The sequence below is a fragment of the Haplochromis burtoni genome, unplaced genomic scaffold, assembly GCF_018398535.1.
Source record: "Haplochromis burtoni strain Fernald_Lab_line unplaced genomic scaffold, NCSU_Asbu1 Contig_540, whole genome shotgun sequence".
Lineage (NCBI taxonomy): Eukaryota > Metazoa > Chordata > Actinopteri > Cichliformes > Cichlidae > Haplochromis > Haplochromis burtoni.
The window spans coordinates 209,622-232,400 of record NW_024582901.1 but is presented as its reverse complement, the minus strand read 5'-3'; the positions used below and the strand labels follow the sequence as shown (position 1 = coordinate 232,400).

Below are 22,779 nucleotides of genomic sequence, written 5' to 3'. Positions count from 1 at the left end.
TGTGTGTGTGTGTGTGTGTGTGTGTGTGTGTGTGTGTGTGTGTGTGTTAGTACAAGAGAGTGGACACTTCACACAGAATTTCTGAAGAGAAATATAAGTAATGCATGAACAGGTACGGTGAATAACGGACGAGAAGGACTGCGGGTGAGAAAAGGAACGAATTGGACAGAGAGAGGAAGTAAGAAGAGGGTCAGCAAGGAGTGAGGGAAGCAGGCAGGAGAGGATGCAGTAAAGGTGAAAAGTTGAAATCAGAAACAGGACAGCACAGATGAATGAGTAAAAGAAAAATGTGTTTACAGCAGAGTTGAAAAGAACAAGGGAGAGGACCACAGAAAATGAGGTGAAAAGGGGGAAAAGTAAGAAGAAAGTTTGGGCGAATCAAAAGCAAGAAGATTTAATTTATCACTGCAATGATAACTGGAAAAAAAACCGGAACGGTTAAAAAAACAGAAGTGAGAAGCAAGGAGTAGGGAAGTCAAGCAACTGGTTAGTGTGGAGAAACATGTCCACTAAAGTTGTCCTGCTGTTTTATCTTTGGTAAGCTGACAGATTTTGGATTAATTCTCATTTCATTAAAAACCACTGGAAAATATTTTTGTGAAACTAAGAAGATCAGACCGTCTCCTCATTGCTGTTTCTCAGGTCCTTTCACCTTTTGCCAGCTTATCTCTCCAGCAGCTCATGTTAAGCAAGCAGGTAGAAGTTGACTGTCATCTTTATGGACACTTTGACGGGACGTAATCTGTCGCAATCCCACAAATTCTAGTGAAAAAAGATTCAGGAGGCTGTGTCTGCACTCATGGTCATAATTACTATGAAAAAATAACACATACCACTGAATTGTTTCCCCGGTGACAGCATTATGTGAAACCTTGTCAGATACACTCCATACGACACGAAGACCCATCATAGTCTGTCAGACCAACCGCTGTGGTCTGAGAGGTACTGATAACACAATCTATCCTTATTTATTCTATTTCCATAGTTTAATATTTTTCTGCAAAAAGTTTCAACAGCATAAAGACAGCGTATGCAAATGTCGAAACTGTGCAATTATTACTTCTGTTGAAATTTAAGAAAGGCATAAAAACATTTGTATAGGGCATGTTCCTCTGTGTGTTTCATAATGCTCCAAATGTTTGCAGTGGGTGAAAACAGACGTTTATACAGGTCTGCAAGACGGGGTTTGGCATTTTCTTGCTGAAATAGACTTCTGGATGGCACCGTGTCACTCCTAAACCCGTATATACCAGCAGCATCAATGTGGTTATCACCAGTATGTCATCCATGGCACTAACACTAACTTTTGCATCAGTCAGTCTCAAGTGAGCTTGAGCATATAAAGGCTGGCAACCTTTTTGGATCTTGTTTATAAATGTTTTATTATTTGCACGATAGAGCTTTTAACCTCGCCATCTTATGTTCTAAGAGACTAATCCCTCTCTGGGACTTCTGCAGTTGGGAGCATCAATTTCAAAATTAGCTTATATTCTTAGAAAAACAGCCACATTTGATACATTTGTAAGACTGAGTGCAGGATTTTACATTGAAATGAATGTTCAAAACAACTAATCTAACATGTTTACATAGTATCGGTAATGGCAACATTAAACTACCTTAAAGATGGAAACACTGTTCTGTTCCCCGAACACCCCCAAGCTTTCCTCCTGGACCTGCTGCGCATTACATGACTACAACTTAATTTGATATGCATGTTATGATGTAAAATTGCTTTTCTCTATTTGATTTTATTACCATATTTGTACCAGGTAATGTCTTGGTATTTGGTTAAATAATTCCAAATAAGTTTGGCCAATACTAAGTCCTGTTTACTATAATTTCACAGTAGTTTTACACTGCACTGCTATGACAATCATTGCTGACTACTTTAGCTACAGGAGCTGCTATCTGCAGAGGAAAAACAGCTTTTATCAAAAGTAAGTGAAAGCGAGTGGGGCTGTGCCAGGCAGTGGAAACAATGCTAAAACCAGGAGATACTGAGGACAATGGGAGGACAAGTCAGTGGACCGAGTTTACACCAAGTTGATGAGTGAGTCAGAAATTTTCCCTTCAGGTAGAATACATTCACAATAGTGAAAACCCATATTAAATTTGAAGCACACAGGCTGGGCCATCAGAATACAGACATGTATTCTAAATAAATAAAATCTTTGTCTCTTAAATGTTGTCCAACCTAAATGAGCAGAAAGGAAACATCATAGTTATGAATTAGATGCTTTTAGGTATGCCTCGGTCTAACAGGTTTGTTTATCTTGCTTGTTCAAAGATTTAAGACAGCACCATTTAAAAATGTGACATCCTTATGAACTTTCTTCTTTTTGGATTGCTGCCTTTTATAACAATGAATTATCTGATATCTTAGTTCACATGACAGGAGCAACAAACAGAGTCCCTTGATATTTCAGCTGCATAGTCTGATAACTGTCATCAGTAAACCCCTGCCTGTTGATCTTTAAATGATAAGGAAAATGAATTGGTGTCTTTGCAGTGTTCTTCAGCTCGCTTAAATTAGAGGTTAGAAGTGACACCAGCTCTTGTGAAATATCTCTGCAATTTGCATAATTACAGTGCTGTTTCAAAGAAAAAAAAGTGTTGGTTGACAAAATTACATCACTTTAAAGAGTGGTGCTGAGTGTTCTAGAAACACTGAACGATGAACCTGGAAATCAGAGATAGAGAAGTTTGAAATACTAAAAAACTATCCAATATAAATTTGTTCCACTCAAAAAGCTGCCATGTGGCAGTTATCATTAACACTTGGCAAATTCTGTTGATCTTATCATATCTGAATTATGCTATTCTGTGCGCATGTGAGTGTGTACGTGTGTCTTATCTTTGCTATGTGAGATGAACTGAGATGAAGTTCAAGGAGCTGCGAAATGGACCTGCAGTGTATTACTGATAAGACAACAATTTACAAGGAGATTAAGCAAAAAGAGAAAAAAAATCACTAATATGGGGAAAGACAGAAAAGAAAATTGTCTTTTCAAACTTTCACACTGTTCAAAACATATCCTTTAACAACATATTCAGATTTTTGTAAATAAAAAACAACTCCAGCTTATTTAATAGCTACTTGATAAAGTTCATTTTTGAGGATTTTATTCTGCATGGATTATTAAAAGGAAAGAAAACCCATATAAACGGGCCAGATAGAGGGAGAGGAAGCAGTTCATGGACAAAAGAAAAGAAAAGTCTGTTATTATCTTGACTGTCATTACTCCTTCTTGCTCCACTGTTGAAATGGGAGAAAAACAGATTTTGGCAGAGTGACTGTCATTTTTGGTGCAACAGATTTTTCCATCTTTTCCGCCACTGGGGTGATATATTTTTCTCTCCTCTGGTGGGCTGAAGCCTAATATCACTCAGTCTTTCACCCACTGTACACACACACACCACACAACACACACACACACACACACACACACACACACACACACACACACACACACACGTTTGCAATCTTATAATCTTTCACTTTCCAAGAACATGGCTGAGCAACATATATATATAAGATACTGCGCATTTAATAATATATATATATATATTATATATATATATATATATATATATATATAAATAATATATATATATATACGTACGTGTTGAAATGGGAGGGCAGAAAGTGAGCACTTATGTCATTGTCATGCAGGTGCATATGCTGTTTCATGACTGTGGTGCATACAAATGGAAACTTAATGTGTCTTTTTTTCCTACCTAGCTAAAAGGGTCAAGACCACTATAGACATGAAAAATGTCTACAGTTTTCTCCTTTTATGAAATGTTCACCTAAAGTTTCTCAAAGATTTTATTTTATTTTTTTGCTACCAGCGGGTGTGTCAAAAATTCATCTACTGAAAAATTCAATTTTGAGATTATTTTTCTAAATATCCATTAGTTAAAAGACAAGTAGGGCTAGTATATATGTGTAATCTTTTAATCTCTCTCTTAAAATTAGAAAATAGAAACTATGTAGGCTTTTGATTTTCTGAATACCAATTGGACATTTTGAGAAAGTCTAGTCTAAATGACCTTGAGGTCTTAATAATGGAGAGAAACTACTATAGACAGAAAAATCTCTACAATGCAAACACACACACAGAAACAGCCAATGCTTTTTGGTGTGCACACTAATAAAAACTACAATAAGTAAAGCAGACTTAGCACACGCAAGGACATTTTTTTTTCCACTGTACAAAGAACATTACTTAAGTTCTTTTGTTTTTAACTTATTTGTCTTGACACAGACACATCATGAGCCTTCTTTAAACACCATGCTGGGATTATAATACAGTGTAGTAAAAAGTAGATCCATATACTTTGTTCCCGCAGGGTGTAGTAACATGAGGCACGATGAGTCTTCAGACAACAAGACTCCAGAATACAAAAGATAAAACCTTTTGGGGCCGCGACTGCTGCAAAAACATAGACATAAATACTTACACAGTGGTCTTTATGGGCCCAGAGTTACGCGCTGTTTGCCCGCTGTATCCCAATTTCTGTTTGTTTTTACTACAGTAGGTATGTGGCTTCTGCAGAGGCATAACAGAGCTCTGCAGGAAGAGCTCAGTGGAAACGGCCTATTCTCTCCTCTTGTTTATATTCATATCTAACTTTCAGTAGATGAAAAGCATTTTTAACCATTTAGCATACAGTTTGTGGTGTTTGTGAAACATGTAGGAGAGAATCTGACTCATTATAACACCTGAAAAGCTGTTATTACAATTATTTGTTTACAAATCAGTTTCAGTGAGCTTTCTGCATTTTTCAAATATCAAGATTTGGTTATAAGATCAACTTTTTGGTAACTTAACCTGCAGGAAATAATAATAATAAAAGATTCCGTCAGCTTAAATATACTGTTAGTTTCTCTATGTATTTTTGAGTCTTGTAGGCATTCAGAGTGCCTTAGACACGTTCTGTTTCCCGTATGAATGACAGAATTATTGTTGGCTGCTGCATTTTTTTTCTTTGTAATGCAATGTTTTATGTCTTGGGAGTTTTTTAAAATGTAAAACGATGAATGTGAAAAGCAAAGCAGATATGCAAATATAATTTGTGCAGGTTTAGAGAAGTCATTTAACTAACAAGAGCTACATTTGAAGTCTGTTGTAACACAATTTTAACAAGGGCCTGTCTGCCAATCATAAAAAAAAGTCAATGTCAAAAATTTCTTCAGAGTACTGATTGCACAAGAGTGATTTTCAGCTCGCTGGTGCAGCATTTGTCCTGCTACTTTTTTTAAGCATTGTTCACTCTCACCATTTTGGCAACATTCATTCATTGTGTTTCTTTCCTCACTTTCTCTCTTTTTTACTTTTCATTTAAATATATGATAAAATCTCTCACCAGTCGTGGTTTGCGGTTCTACCTATTTGCTCCCTGTCTCCCTTACTCTCAAAAAACCTTTCTGCTTTCTTCTGCCCTCCACTCGCCCTCCTATCACAGTTCATTAACATCACTGTTTGAATTCAAGTTTGAAGGCTAAAGCTGATTAGCGATCAGAATATGTTTGTAGTTTTTCTTATTCATTAGAGATCCCCGCATATGCTTGCAATATATAGTCTACATGTACTGAAATGCTTGTGTGTGCTTCTTACAAGTTATCGTGTTTGTATCTCCGGTTTATCATTCAGTTCCAGTTGCGGTATGTGTAAGTACAGTCATGTATTTGTTTGTATTTACATGCAGGCCCATGCTTTGATTTGTGTGGGTGCATTTGCATGCATATGTACAAGAGGTACTAGAGTCAATTTTTTATCAGCAAACGTCTGTGTCTGAGTTTCTGAAAATGTGTGTTCGCTCCATATCATCGTGGGTACCAGGTTGCATGTCACCGGGTGGCCTCTGTAACTCTCTGCTGCAAATGAGCTGGCAGAGGGAGAAATGGAGAGATGGTGGGTGAAAACAGAAGGAGCAGGGAGTGATTGATTGATTTTGCCTTTCTTCCAGTGGAGTAACATCAGGAGAAGTTGTTGAATATAAATGATGTTAATGAACAGTTAAGTCTGTGTTAAAGCACTTGTAGCAAAGGTTGACAAGCTTCTTTTAGAGGTAGTTGTCAGTGATTTGGCGTGTTTACCTTATTTAGTGCAATACTCCCAAAAATTTTCGCATTATTTGTCTAGCCTTTCAAGTAGATGAGACCATTTTCCTACTGTGAGTTACGCTTAAAAATGTTCTGGGAAAAGTAACATCCAGTTTTGTATGACTACTGCAACTGGACACAGCTGTAGTACCTTGAACGTTACCTATACTTTCTCACTATATTTTCTAGCTAGAAAAAGCTTGTCCACATCATTGTTTTACATGACCTGTTGATAAAAAGGCAATATCCTAAAAACAGAACTGATAGATTAGTAAGAAAGGGCAGCTTAAACTGACTGATGACTTCTCATTCTGGAGCCCATTTTTTATCGTACTGAACTAACTAACCTAGAAACCAATTTTCACTGCACCATATGTTATAATGCTGACATCAAGGGGCAGAGAGATAATGGTTGTGATCAGACAAAAATCCGACAGACTTTAGACACAGATAGTGTTTTTCTTGAAAAAATGTTGGGTGGCTGTTTCAGACCATTTGGTAACCAAAATTCAGGCAGTCAAATGACACTGGATGAGAAAAGGAAACATGCATTTGGTTACTTCATTACAATAATGTGATGACTGTTTCTTACTTTGCAAAAGATGGTTTGAATGGACCTCTATTGTTTGCAGAAACATCATCAATGGAACATTTTTCCCTTCATATTGAGACCAGTTTTGAGTGGGGGAAATGACATTTAAACTGTGTTCATTGGACAAAAGACTGTAACAAAACTCTTATGTATTTTTTGGGATTTATACAGTAGTGATGATTGGTTTTATTTCACTGTATCACTATTTTGTGAAGGAAAATATTATTATTTTTTTATCCCAAGAATCAAAGTTTCTGTTTGCCAAGAAGGGGAATATTTTGACAGAAGCACATGCATTCAAATACATGCAAAGCACACTAAACCTCTCTTAGGCATACACAGAGATGCTTATTGTCTGTCACTCTCTCCTACACTCACAAATGCACACACACACAGACTCAGACACACACACTTAGCCTCCGTATAGTTGAGATGGATGAGTATGCAGTAACTGACAGTTGATTCATCGGCCCCACAGCCACCATACATATTCTAATGCAGCCTTGAGGAAAGTAAAAAACTTGGAGAGGGAAATCAGGACTTTTGCTTTTAGACTGCAGGAGTAAAGGGACCATTATTCTTACCCAGCATAACAGAGCTGTCAACTGATGAAGCACCTGCCATCGCAAAGAGATTCATTCTCAGAGACCACAAACTTCAATCTTTAAATGACTCTTTTAGTTGCAAGTGTTTTCAGAAGATTACTGTGTAGCATAAGGAAGCTTCATTTTGAAAAGACCTTTAATTGGTTGGTCCTCTATTTGCACGTGTGTGTTTCTGAGCATCATTGCCTCCATCTTAATAATCATTGATCAACTTTCAAGCTGATCCATGTTTAGATGCCTCAACGATTCTGTATCACAACAAAGCTCCAGGAAACTGATTTTTATTTTTATTGTTTTACCTATTTTATTGTTGTCTGTCCCTGTGTGTTAGCCCTGCGACAGACTGGCAACCTGTCCAGGGTGTACCCTGCCTCTCGCCCTATGACAGCTGGGATAGGCTCCAGCGCGACCCTGAAAAGGATAAGCGGAAGCGGATGGATGGATGCTTTACCTAAAAGAATATTACAGTGTGATTATGACTCACATTTTAAGGACACAAGAAGTTAATCCACACTTGGACAGCATTCTCTTGTTTCTAGTGCAGCTCAGGCACATCATATCCTTCCGTTAAAAAGTGGGTCATGACCGCTGTTCAAGGTGCTGATATAGAGGTCTTCTAAGAAGTGGGAGCTGCCCATACTAATTACCATAGTTCATAATGATGAACAGAATTCTCACCGGCACTGTCTGAGGGCCAGTAAAAAATACTCCATTTAATTTCCATGCCATTGTTTCCATCTGCTCCTGTTGCTCTTTAACTGAGCCAGTTGTTGAGTCACACTACTGTGCCTTCACATTTTGTTTTGAAAGTTAATATTACTATGTAATTTGTCTTTCTCAAATAATTAAATTTCCAGTAGATTGCATATACCTAATGTCTTCTTCCTGAAAACAGAAGATCATTTACGTGGTCTCATACTCACCATGTATTACACATTCATATGTGATAGTGGGGAGTATGAAAAGTCCCTTGTGGCATTGGTGTTTAGCAGCACTTTAGCACTTTATATGCTTTTAGTGAAAGTCGTTTTGTCAAATATTTAAATTTCCCCATTATATATAGTATTTTCCAAGTAAAGCAAATGGTCTGCTTTTAGTTAGACTTCTTTTCATATGGGTTAGAACTTTTCTTGCCTGTGTCATTTCAGAGGTTACTTTCATTTTGAAAAGATATTGCCTATAAAATGTGAACTTGGTTTGGACAAGAAGAAAAAAAAAGGAAAGAGCAATAAAACTTCATGCTTTTAGGCTTGACAGATGCCATTATTTCAAAGTAGCTGTCAGCAGTGTGTCAACAAAGTGATGGATTAATGCAACAAGTAAAGAATTTGACATCTCAAATGTCTCCTTTAGCTTTAATGGTATCTATTTTCACTGCAAAAGGTAAAGTGCACGTTAGCAGCAGAGTAATTCTTAAATATTACATTAAAAGTTGATGGATTTGTACACTTAAAGAAAGGTACAACATGTGTCTTTGAAAGGATGTGAGAAGTTGAGTCTCAGATAATGGATGGATGGATGGACCAAATAGTCTGTAGTTGCTACTGAAGTGTGAAAAAAGTACTTGCCTACATAATGAAAATATAAGTCTTAGATTGTTATTTCTGAAAATTATACCTCAAACCCAAAGAGAAGACTGGAGACATTCAGTTTTTTTTGTACTAAATACTGGAACACAGCTGGAATTCTTGGCAGCAGTAAATCTTGTAATTCTGCATTACAAATGATAAGGCCACCCATATGGAAAAGAAATAGTAAAAACATATATGATTTACTCATGAAAGTGGCAACTTTCTCATTACTTTCATATATTTTTTTAGTAAGTATACAGTACAAAACATACAAGTTTCATTATATAATTTTTCAAGGGATCTTATATGTGTTTTCACTCTTGTATGCTTTTCATACAAGTTTCATACAAGACAGATACAAACTTTATAAGATTTATATATATCTTTTCCATATGGGCAGCTGCAGATATAGTTAAAGTGAAAAGAAAGTGATGTATTTTTTTCCTGTTTGCTGTGTGACTTATCAGGGACTGTGTAATTTTTCAGGTTACAAAACCTTTTATTGATGTATTCAGAAGAATATTTATCGATTATTTTATTTAAAAAAAGAGAAAGATTTTACACTCAAATAAACATTTTTGTCTTTATTTCACAGCTCCACCCACTCCCATTGCACCTCCTGAGCTTCTTTCTGTTGGTGCTACTTACCTTTGGATCAAACCCAATGCCAACAGCATCATTGGTGATGGGCCAATAATCCTGAAGGAAGTGGAGTACCGGACCACTTCAGGGAACTGGGTAGAGACCCATGTGGTTGACTCCCCTACATATAAACTGTGGCATCTGGACCCAGATGTAGAATATGAGATCAAGGTCCTGCTTTCCAGACCTGGAGAGGGAGGAACAGGACCCCCAGGTCCACCACTGGTAACCAGGACCAAATGTGCGGGTAAGTAAGCACTTTTTTCTTTGTTATTGCTTTAATTATTTGTTTAATTATTTTCCCATTTATGTTGCCTTTTTACCTATTTCTCAATTATTTTTAAAAATTTAGATTTCATTTAGAAATCTCTCTTTGCAGTTGCTTGATCCTGTTTTGTCTTATTTCTGTTGGACAACTGTACTGTGATCCACTGATATACTCAGCTCATTAATCCTTGGGTAGCACTAATATAATAAGAATGATTTACTATGGTCTGAATATGATGACAGCATGATTTGGAGCCAGAGAGGTAAAAAAGGCTGATGAGAAAGATAACAAAGAAGGAAAAAATGAGGAAAAAGGTGTTTCCTTTTACGTCTTCTTGGGAGGAGAACGCAAATCAAAGCTGATGATAATTGACATGTTAAGAAGAAGCCCCAGAGATGAAGAAATGTTGGAGTGCATAGTTTGCAGGGAAGAAGGTAGGAGAGGTTAGGTGGGGGCAATCATGGCCAATAATGAGTATCCCAGCGGGGGTGTAAGGACGCAATAAGTGGCAGTTCATTTGATAAAATGACAGCCCATCAGATCTCTGATGGCCTCTTATGTGTGTGTAGGTGTGTGTCAGTGTGTATGTGTTAAGTGTGTTCTTATTTAACAAGTAGGAAGCCATCATTCTCCATTCCAGCATTCCCTATGGACTTCTCTGTGTTTGCATTTTGCCATGCAACTAATTGTCTTTGTTCTATCTTGGCCTTTTGACCTTTTTTGTTGCTTTCACTGTACTACTTTAGTCTTCTGATTTTCTGACGCTATTCTTGCTTCCCACTCTCTTTCGTTCTTAAATTCATTTTCCCACTTCTAACTTTTTTTTGTCCTTTTCATTTCCTTTTCTCTGCAATGTTTTCCATTCTTTTGTCCTGATTTGATTTCCTTCTTGTCTTCCTTTCTCCCATTTTAGAGTTTTTTCACCCTTTCTCCTTTTTCATCACTTGGGTTTTACTTTATGGTGTCGTTTTTTTGAACTCTTCTTCCCTTCTGTCCTTTAATGTTTACTTCTTCTGTTTTTGACACTTTCCCCTTTTATTCACGCCTCCCCCTTTCTTCTCTGCCATGTCCTTCTTCCTTCTGCCATTCTGTCTCAGTTGTTTTTCTCAAGGGCTTCATTTTATGTGAATTAGAGAGAACAAGACAAAATGATGATGAAGAGTGAGAGGAGATCAAAAAGATGAAGGTGTTATTCTGTAAAGACAGTGGGCTCGATCTGGATCTAACCTTGCATTCAAAGAGGGGAGAGAGAGAGAAAGAGAAAATGCTTTAATAATGCTTCTACTTTTTTTTGATGGAATATACATAGCTAGTGTGTGTGCCTTGGGGCATTCGTTGTTTATGCTACAAGTTCTGTCAAAACTTTGGAGCATTAACTTGGCAGATGCTTAAATTTAATTGGAATGGGAATTTTGTGTATTTGCGGTTGCTGTGTTATGTGTGAGTGAGAACGTGTGAACTCTACTTTGTGCATATCTTTCTGTGTTTGTGTGTGTGTGAGTATGTCTGCGTTGTGTACATGCTTGTGTGTCTACCACAATGTGTTTGTGTTTGTGCATTTGTGGTCTTCGGTCCACCCCATGTTTTTTCTTTTTTTCTTAACTCTGTGGTAATCAGCAGGTGAAAATTATGTGTTAACACTACAGTCTCTGTTTTGGTCTCTCTCCCTGCTTCCTTGCTTTATCTATCTCTCACTTTCAATCTCTCACTCTTACTTTCTGTCTCCCATATTGAAACACAAGTAGCTGGTGAGGCGCTGGGGTCTTATGGGCCCTACGCATAAATGTTTTCTCATAAAGAACTCATTGTGCAAACCTGCTAGCTAAATAGCTTACTAGCTTGTAGAATATGAGCCTAACCAATTTTTTAAACGAGGCATAGACCTTACCTTCTATCCTTCTATCTACAGAGAAAATGCTTCTTCAACGTAGCATCCAGATTTTTTCAGGTTTGTGAATCCACAGCTACAATACTCAGTGATGATGCAGTGAGATGACTTTGCTAATATTAAATTACAGTTTGAAGAGTGCTTTTACAAATTGATATATACAGCAGATGCCAGTTTGCAGAATTACTAGTAAAAATGTTAACTCTTTCTTTTGCTTTTGGATGTTGTAATAAATAAAATTCTCTACCTATACCAGTTAGAAAATGCACAACAGACAATGTTTATGAACGTTTTTACACAGCCAGAGTGAAATTTACTCATCTATAGGGAGTGCAGAATTATTAGGCAAGTTGTATTTTTGAGGAATAATGTTATTATTGAACAACAACCATGTTCTCAATGAACCCAAAAAACTCATTAATATCAAAGCTGAATGTTTTTGGAAGTAGTTTTTAGTTTGTTTTTAGTTTTAGCTATTTTAGGGGGATATCTGTGTGTGCAGGTGACTATTACTGTGCATAATTATTAGGCAACTTAACAAAAAACAAATATATACCCATTTCAATTATTTATTTTTACCAGTGAAACCAATATAACATCTCCACATTCACAAATATACATTTCTGACATTCAAAAACAAAACAAAAACAAATCAGCGACCAATATAGCCACCTTTCTTTGCAAGGACACTCAAAAGCCTGCCATCCATGGATTCTGTCAGTGTTTTGATCTGTTCACCATCAACATTGCGTGCAGCAGCAACCACAGCCTCCCAGACACTGTTCAGAGAGGTGTACTGTTTTCCCTCCTTGTAAATCTCACATTTGATGATGGACCACAGGTTCTCAATGGGGTTCAGATCAGGTGAACAAGGTGGCCATGTCATTAGTTTTTCTTCTTTTATACCCTTTCTTGCCAGCCACGCTGTGGAGTACTTGGACGCGTGTGATGGAGCATTGTCCTGCATGAAAATCATGTTTTTCTTGAAGGATGCAGACTTCTTCCTGTACCACTGCTTGAAGAAGGTGTCTTCCAGAAACTGGCAGTAGGACTGGGAGTTGAGCTTGACTCCATCCTCAACCCGAAAAGGCCCCACAAGCTCCACCTCCACCTTGCTGGCGTCTGAGTCGGACTGGAGCTCTCTGCCCTTTACCAATCCAGCCACGGGCCCATCCATCTGGCCCATCAAGACTCACTCTCATTTCATCAGTCCATAAAACCTTAGAAAAACCAGTCTTGAGATATTTCTTGGCCCAGTCTTGACGTTTCAGCTTGTGTGTCTTGTTCAGTGGTGGTCGTCTTTCAGCCTTTCTTACCTTGGCCATGTCTCTGAGTATTGCACACCTTGTGCTTTTGGGCACTCCAGTGATGTTGCAGCTCTGAAATATGGCCAAACTGGTGGCAAGTGGCATCTTGGCAGCTGCACGCTTGACTTTTCTCAGTTCATGGGCAGTTATTTTGCGCCTTGGTTTTTCCACACGCTTCTTGCGACCCTGTTGACTATTTTGAATGAAACGCTTGATTGTTCGATGATCAGCTTCAGAAGCTTTGCAATTTTGAGACTGCTGCATCCCTCTGCAAGATATCTCACTATTTTTGACTTTTCTGAGCCTGTCAAGTCCTTCTTTTGACCCATTTTGCCAAAGGAAAGGCACGTTGCCTAATAATTATGCACACCTGATATAGGGTGTTGATGTCATTAGACCACACCCCTTCTCATTACAGAGATGCACATCACCTAATATGCTTAATTGGTAGTAGGCTTTCGAGCCTATACAGCTTGGAGTAAGACAACATGCATGAAGAGGATGATGTGGACAAAATACTCATTTGCCTAATAATTCTGCACTCCCTGTAGTGGAAGAACAATTAGAAACAGCATAAGTTGCAATGAAATACACCAAAATGAATCTTCTAATTTTAAAGTGAGTTTCACATGGTTGAAGTAGCAGCATAACAACAGCATGGCTGCAGTGGCTCCAGACATGCTCCCAATATTATGGGACAAGTTTGACTATCGTATGGATTATACCGTGAACGGTATAATATGGCCCAGCCCTACCTTGGAGTACATCATCACACAGGTTACCTGAATTTCCTGGTCTCTACTGTGTTTATTCTTGTGCACACAAAGAGACACCCTCAGCCCACCTATCGTCTACATACACACACATACACACCTGTCCTGTCTCAAACTTCCTGGTATGCACATCTGAAGCTCTCTGCCCTTTCGCAGACATGCCACATACACACTCTTCAAATTTTTATTTTGCTATTTTGCTCAAACAAAACTTCAGATTGAACAGAGGCTCAAATCTCAGAACAGTTTGTCTGTGTGTACTTGCAGTGCATTTAGAAGTAGCCACTTGTTTTCAGCAGGTGTACAGCTGCGAGGTGAAAAGGGATAACTATTTCTCACGTAGGAATAAGATGAGGCACAAGAGGAATTGGAGACAGTGAGATAGGATTAGGTGGAAAAATGTTGCGTGTGAAATAAAAATAGCTGCAGTGAGACAGTGGGAAATCAACCAAGCAGGGGGGGGGGGGGGGGGGGGGACCAACAGAAACTAGAAAATGTGCTAAAGGATGAGAAGAGAGGGTGAGAGAAAAAAAGAGTTAAAGAAAGAAAACAAGAAAAAAAGGATAATAAAAAAACATATGGAGCACAGAAGAAATGGAGAGGAGGAGAAGAAAGAGACAGAAGAAGGATGCAGTGTAAGGGAAAGAGAAGCCAGTGACGTGAAGTGAAATGGAACAGAGCCGGTGGTCACTCTTTTTGTGTTTGTGTGGAAAGCATAGTGGAAAGGAACATGTGTTTCTGGGCTAGTGGCGCAATGTTTAGCTGTCACAACCATTCATGGGGTGCTCCATGTGTGCTCATTTGTGTGTGTTGTGCGTGACAGGATTGAAACAGGCAGGCAGGACAGATGTTCAAGAACCTGCTGGCTGCTGGAATGCGTGTGTGTGTTTGTCGCCACACCTCCTGTGTTCACCTTTCTCTTCTTGTTATCATCTACAGCCATTCAAATTAGGATTCACCAACAGACCTAATAATCACTTTAAAGTCATTCTCCTGGCATTTATTACACACCTTCAAGATCATGTCTTTTCATTAAAATTATATATTTTAGATTTTCCCATCACCATTAAAATTCATCCTTCATGGTTTCAAATGGCTTATGGGTGATTACACTTTTGTATTATTTGTGCAACCTCTCTACCTGCAGCCTGCCCCTCACTCTTCCTCTGCATCTCTAAATGGAGACAGAGTGCTGGTCCACGCAACCCAGGTATTTAACTGGTAAATCAGAGGGCAATAGGAAAGGGTTTAGTTGAACTTTTAATTAAGAAGTAGATGTGGATTACAAAAAAGAGGTGCTATAGGAGATGAGTTGTTTAAGGATGTTTGGAGAGTATGTTGTGATTCTATGAACCTTAAAGTCCTGGGATTGCTTGGTGACCTGCTTGTTGTGTATCTTGCCTCTTCCCCTTTAAAAGCCGGGATAGTTAAAAACAAAGAGATTTGATCCCTGAAGCAACTGATCACTCCATAAATGCAGTAGATAATGTTATTCTGTTTCAGTTTTCAGTAAAATACCAAATGGGAATTATTAGAATGAAATAGGGTGAAGCTATTTATGGCACAGATGTTGCTACACAGATGGACTATTCCATAACAGTTATACCAGTGCAGATAAAGAAAACTGCTAACAATGAAAATACTAACTACCAATATTTCTCACATAAGCAAGTAGGAAAAGGAGCAGAATGGAGAAAAAACTGGAGGGCAACTTGAAAAACTGTCATAGACTCATAAAATTATGTCGAAGTTCCTGCAAAAACTACCCAAACATGACTCAGTAAAGTGACTCACTATTAACTGACAATCTGACAGGTTATGCCTGTTAAGTTAAGCCATATATAGGCGATGTCAGTGGAAAACAAAAGACTGTCAGACCAGAAACCTTAAATAATTCAGAAAAAAATGACAAGGCAAACACACACACACGCGCACACAAATATATATACATACATATAATTTGGACCAACTGGCATCACATTTTAGCCCGATGGGTACCCTTTAGCTTCATTTCACCAGTCTTCATAGTTTCAGGGTCTAAACCCAATAAAACAGCAAGTGAAAATGAAAACAGAAAGCACGTAATAGCAAGTGAAAGTAAAAATAATGAGCGAGTTACAAAAAAGTAGACCAAATACAAAGACGAAGCTCCTTTTTATGCACACTTATGGCTCTTTCCAGTAAAAGCATTTCCTTTGCCCAACTAGTATTGCTTGAACTTGTGCATCATGGCACCAACAGCAAAGAGCACTGTGTCTGACATGCTAGCAACTTTGACAAAACTGCAGCGTTTGATACCCTGGGAAGGAGAACCAGCTGGGTTCAGTGAGGACATGGCCTTGATCATGATTGATTTCACTGTGCACTCTCCTCTACAACTTCTCCTCTCTTTCCTCTTTTTTTCTTGGTCCTATTCCCCCATCTTCCTTATCATCATTCTTTATACATTTCAGGGCTTTCAAATGGTTCCTCAACTTTTTCCATTTGAATAATTTGTTTTTATGCCTATAAATATATACCTTTTTCAATAAACCAAACTCAGAAAAAGAGATGTTTCCTCACTCCTGCAATGCTCTCTATAAGTGTGTATGACCTTCATAGTTTTGTGCTCTTGATCTGATTTCAAAATGAGCCTCTATCATTTCATTTCATCCCTGTTGATCTTTCTTACTTAAGTCAGTGACACTGCTTAGCTGCAGAGAGCCTGTCAACACACACAAACACACTCCTGACATTTTCTCTTCCCCTTACTCGTCGTTCATCTTTGTATCTCTGTCCTTTTCCCTCTCCTTTATCCTTCCCTGATCCTCTGTCTTCTTGCCTCTACTCTTGCTTGAAATTCAAAGTTCCCAAGCATAAAATGTGAATATTGGCTGTGATCCTTGTCTCTATAAATATCAGCTTTTAACTTAAACATTACCTCTTCAAAGTGTAAGTGTATCCTCCTGTAGTCCCTAACGTATAAATTAATATTTTTTATGTGCGGCGATAATGTAAGTGTTGGCTAATTTGTTACCCAATAAAGACTTTTTATTCACCTACGGTCTTTAAATCTTCCCTTAGTATATTTTCTTTGCCTTTTACTCCCATACAATTTCCATTCCGCGTCTCTTCTTTATAGAAGGCAGGTGCTAATGTGAATGTTGGCTAATATGCAGCACTCTATAAAGACTCAATTCATCTGAGGTTATATACTGCATCTGAGCATCTTCTTTCCTTTCCCTCTCTTGGCCGTTTCTTATAAAGTAGATCTTTATGTGAAGGATGGTAATGTGAGTGTTGGCTAATGTGTTACTCCATAAAAATGGATTTTTAATTCACCTGCTGGGTATATACTGATTTGGCTGACACCACTGCTCTATCGTTTTGCCGAGCCAAGCAGTATAGATGCAGTTAAGGGAGTGCATCCGTTTTACATCAAACATTACCAGAATGAAACAGTTCAGAGCTCAGATTTTTGCAGGTGCACTGGTATTGAATCAAAGCCTGGATCCATATTTTTTGTGAAATAAGCACATTGTGCTGAAAAGGAAATGGAATATCACAAATGTACGCTGCTCTTTTCAGCTACCGGTTGATGAGCTGTAGCCCTCAGTCAGAAGTGGATGTCATCAGAAGGTTCCTAGTGGCTGCCAAATCACTGGACATCTGCATGGAACTTTCAGCTAGTCTCCTCTCACCTACAAATTGAGCGCTTTATGTTTCCACCCCCATTTGCTGAGCCCAGGCTTTCTTCTCTTATTACCCAAAGCTATAAAAGCTTATATTTTAAACTTTTTAGCAGTGTTCCTCTAATGACAGATAATACTCTTATGTATTATTATTCAGAAAAGCCACAGTGATGTTGAAGATGTGGCTTATAGTTTTTCTGTAGCGTTAACTCTCACCTCCAATGTTTAGTTCTGTGTGCCATCCCTGACTTGTTTTGCTTCTAATTAAGACAATTACCGTTGTCCGGACTACAAAGCGCACCTGAATATTAGTCGCACAAGCTAAAATCAGGGGAAAATCCTGTTTTGTACATACATTAGCCGCACCTGACTAAAAGCCGCAGGTGTTTCAATGTTGACTTATCATATGTAAGAGAATATGCACAAAGGGAATTGTCAGGAAAGAGACGGCTGTTTGGAGACACATCACTTTTATTAATATTTTGTTGTCACTTTCAAAACCAAAGAAATCCTCGTTGTCAGTGTCGGAGTCGAACACCCTCTGAAGGGCCGTGGCAGTGTCCTCTCCATCATGCAGCAGTCCAGCCCTTCGAAATCCGTTGGTGATCATGGATGTTTTCACACTTTTCCACGCTGTCAGAATCCACTGGTGGAGTTGAGCATAACTTGCTTTTCGCAAGGTTATCGGCGCTCGTCATCCACACCTCCCACTGAACGTGTAGCGCTACTTTGAAGTTTGTTTTTCACGCTACTTTGTACGGCACTACGTTGCCTGGCAGACGGACATGTGACCAACATACCACTCTTGAACCCCGATACTGTGTGTCTGATCACATGCCCTTCCACCAGGCAACGTAGTGCCGTACACCAGTGGAACAAACAAAACAAATCCTCTTACAATATCACAAAAATCATGGACAATCCATAGAAAAGCTGCACCTGACAAAAAGCCGCAGGGTTCAAAGCTTGTGCAAAAAGTAGCGGCTTATAGCCTGACAATTACGGTACATCCTTTTTATTGGCAATTTATCCATAGCTTCCCCTTTAATTTTACTTCTAAAGCCATCAAAAACAACACGTATAGTATGCAGCCAGCCAGCCAGCCAGCCAATTCAGGTTCTTGGGGCGCTTGAGGCTTTTGCAGCTCTTACATGGTGAGAACCAGCATTTAGGGCTAACACAATGAGACAAACAACCATTCACATTCACACCTACGGGCAGAACATCCAAACTTCTGGTCAGATGGTGGAGGTTGGTTCGTAGGACCTTCCTTCTCTGAGGCAATGGAGCTAACCATTTGAATTAATTTAGCTAAGTCCTTGATTTATAATAATAATATTATTATTTCTCAACCACTCAACGTTCTAGCATTTCCCTTAGTTGTTAATATGATGGTATCACACAAGTGTATTTTAATAAACGATAATATCTTTAGAAAAAGAGATGTTCTACGAGTATGTGTACACTATGTGTAAAGTGGTGTATTTGCCACTGTGTCAGTGTATAGCTGTATCATTAAAATTATATTAATGAATACAAGGCTGTTTATTGATAAAAAATTATTTTTAACAAACACATCCATCCCGTGTGCTTTAACACTTTGTAAGCCACAATGCCTCATTACCAAGTGTAAATGAGTTTGTAGGTGACATTTTTAAAATGTGCTTATGTAGAAAATTAGTATGACACTGGCATTTGAACTTTAATATTTGATTTCTGAAACTGCTGCAGTGAAACAAGTTAGTTTTGCTGTTTAGAAATCTGTACTATTCTGATACCACATTGAAGACTAATTTATTAGACTGGTTTTCCAAGGCAAAATGCAAAGTGTGTTTAAGTGCTCTATAAAGTCTCTGTTGCCATATAAACTTATCACAATAACACTGACATGTTGATTTTAGAGTTTGATGCAGTTGAATGTATTTACAGTGGACGGCAGGTGCTTTTGAAAGCAGACAGTCGACATATATTCCAAGTTTTAAAAATGTAACTGCCATTTTAATGAAACCGGTTTTCCCCTTGTCTTTATTCTCATTGCTCTGTCTTTATTTGGCCGATTCCAGACCTCGTAAATGCTCTCTGACAAAACGATAAAACAAGACTAGCTTGAACCAGAACATAATTTTTTCATCACAGTGCTACTTGATATGAAGGGGCCTTTCATATGTCAAGGAACTTGTCTCCACCATGCTATGAGATATAGTAAGCATGGTAGTACAAAGTGACTGTTCCACTGGCAGTGTCTGGTAGTCAAATGAAGGGTTTCCTGTGTTGTAGCACAGATGGAAGCCTCCTTTTTTATTAAGTATTGTACAAATGAGCCAGTTCTTTCTTACAGTGCTTGCTCAGTAGGAAGAAAATCATAATTTGCCTCCTGCTACTTTTAGACATAATATAATATAATATAAAGATGAGGCTATTAAAAATAGAAGTGAACCCAGAAGCACATTTCTGTTTGTTATATTTCATGAAGATTGTCAATATTGTAATCGCTTGAGGCATGACTATGTTGTCACCTCAGGGAAGAAGTTAACCATTTAACCAACTTAGACCAGGGCCTCGTTCTCTGGATCTCTTCGCTTTTGTAGTTTTTCCTTTTCTTATCATCCTACTTTATGTAAAATTCCCTGTTCGTCTGTGTTTTTTTTCAGGCCCTTTAGGTTTCCATAATGGCTTATTTCTTTATTACTTAATCTTTGAATGCCTGTCATGTCCTTGTCAGTTCTCCCCTCCTGTCATTTAAGGTCAGCACACATGTGCGTTGGCTCTCTGCAATCTGACGTTCCCTCATTCATGCGCTGAAGCCGACAACCACCCACAGAGTGCCTTAGTGCCTTATACTTTCTTGTGAATTCCTCTTTTGAATTTCCTCTGATGTCTTGTCACCCTTTCAGCATAGTCTCTTTGTCACTGGTGTTACTGTTTTAATGCACTAAGTTGAAATCCTGCTTCCTTGAGTGCTCTTTTAAGCTAACTTAACCACGTCAGTTAGAATGACATGTACCACTTTTGTAGCAATCTCTCTCACTGAAACACATAGCATGGCTATTTCTTATGCTGGATTTAGCTTTCATAGCATTGGTTAAATCCAAATGGAAGCTTTTGACACCAACTCTCCATAAAATCATTTCCAGTATAAAATACCACGAAGAACACTTGCGGAAATGAGATTATCTCTAAACTTCTGCACAACGTTAAAAAAAAAATCTATTATACCTTTAATATATCCAGTCCCACTGATATTACAGTAACTGGCTTAAACTGATGCATAAAAAACTCTACTAAATTAAAATCAAAATTACATTTTTTCTTAAAAATCATTAGACGTTAAATGACCTGACAAGCGCACTCTGCAGGGTAAATTGCTGCACATATCAGGAATGTCCCCCGAGCGGGGATGCTGCCTTTCATTTAGCCCACATTTCAATTAGGAAATAATAAGGCATAAGGATATTAAATTTAAATCAGTTGCTATATTAAATGTACTCCTTAAGTGCTTCACAGTTTACATCCAACCTGAAAACGTTTCAGAAAACTAACATTGGGTTTTTTGGGGGGGGGGGGTTTGTATCCACGTGTGTTTTTAGCATGTGTGTCTCAGAGCACTCAAGAGTTAGGATTGGGAAGAGATAGTTTGTTAAGTTTTAATGCTGCTCAAGCAGATGATGCCTATCTATTGTATTTCCCACAAGCACATAGACTGCATTTCTTTATTCTTTGAAAGGATTTTTGTTTTTTATGTTCATGTACATGCATATCTTTGAGTCGTTCTTAACGCACATACACACAGTCACACAGGCAAATTATGTCCTGAGGTACATATAACATAATCCCATGAGGACATTATGAAGGCACAGCTGCATCTTCATAACTTGCCAGACTCTCTATTTAAGATAGAAAAGACTTCCATTGTTGGGTTTAGACTCCCTCGACAGTCTACTCCATCTGCCTCATCTGCCACATCTAATTTGATAATGGCTGAGAAATTTCAGAAATTATCCACTTACTGTGTTAATGCACTACATAGATAGATAGTCATTTCCTAATTCCTTTAAATTTGCTGTTTCTCTTGGTTTCTGAAGGGGTTGTAATTGAGTCTTAAAGCAATCGAGGTTCAACATCTTGATCACTTGCTTTCAACTGACTGAGATGCCTCTGAGTATTGCATATACATCCTTTTTATACCAACGACATTTTTAAGGAAATGGGGAATACTAAGACACGTTGTGCAGTGTTTCGATATTTGTTTTAAAAACATATGTGCCCAAGACAATCTTTTCTCACTTGTAGCTGTTTGCAGTCACACAGGCTGATAAGGGAATAAAATCACACAGTAATATGTGTGCTGTGAAAATGTGTCATGATATAAAACATTTTATATCTTATTTTAAATCTTATTAATCAGAAATGAATCTAAACCCAAATAGGAGAAAGGAGAAATGTCTTTTATATTTAAAATGTTAATGTTGTGTTCATTGTACTCTTCCTACTGGAATATAAGAGTATCAGTTTGTGTGACTCTTTCTGTGCCTCAGTAATTTCTTCTTCTAATTAGTAAGAGTAATAGCACACGGGACAGACTATTAATCATCATCAAACTACGGACAATGCTCTTCTGCTCTTCTTGCACTTTCCCCAGCGGGTGTTTATTATTCTACAAACAGTCTATGGAAACAATGGACAATATTTGGTTTCATCGTATTGGAGCTGGATTTGATTAACTATGACGTCAACTTTTAAAAACATTTAAAAACAGAGCACCTAACACTGATTTACAACAAACAAACACATAAGAAAACACTAAAAATCATACAGATGAGGTTCACCAGCTAGCTGTTATTATTCAATCAGGAACAGTGAAAGGGTCCATTATTCACTGATCTAAGTGGCATAATTGGTTCCAAAAATAACAGAAACGCAGAGAAATCTACCTAGATACTCTCACAACACTTTAAATCTTCCTAGTAACAGGCCTCTATTCTGAGGGTGTGTTACATGTTTGTCATGGTGGAGCAGAAGGGAGTAGAGGGGTGCGAAGTTTGTCTGTCTGACAGATGAAGCGAGAACTGCTTAAAAACCGGTGTCAGACGTGAGAACACGAAGGAAAAGTCATTATATTAAGTACAAGATACAGGCGTGCACGCAGCATTCGAATGAACACACAAAAACAAACCTGCAAACTTCATTTATACCTCCTAATGATGTGAACGTGTGGACACGTACGCTCGCACACAGGTCTGCAGGTGATGCAGTGCACGAGACACACAAACATTAATGTACAACACTTTTTTTCTTTTTTTTTTTTTGCTCTCACAGCAGTGTAGCGATTGTAATCAACACTTGAGAAAGCTGC

General features: G+C 38.1%; 1 protein-coding gene across 13 annotated transcripts in view; it reads left to right on the top strand.

Moving 5' to 3' along the window:
• ptprt (protein tyrosine phosphatase receptor type T) overlaps positions 1 to 22,779 on the top strand; it is a 300,616-nt gene that overhangs the window by 90,406 nt on the left and 187,431 nt on the right. For all 13 annotated transcript variants that reach the window (XM_005947695.3, XM_014329337.2, XM_042214263.1 and 10 more), the window contains exon 8: positions 9,473 to 9,766. In XM_005947695.3, the coding sequence (XP_005947757.1) occupies positions 9,473 to 9,766 (294 nt within the window). The remainder of the gene's footprint in view (positions 1 to 9,472; positions 9,767 to 22,779) is intronic.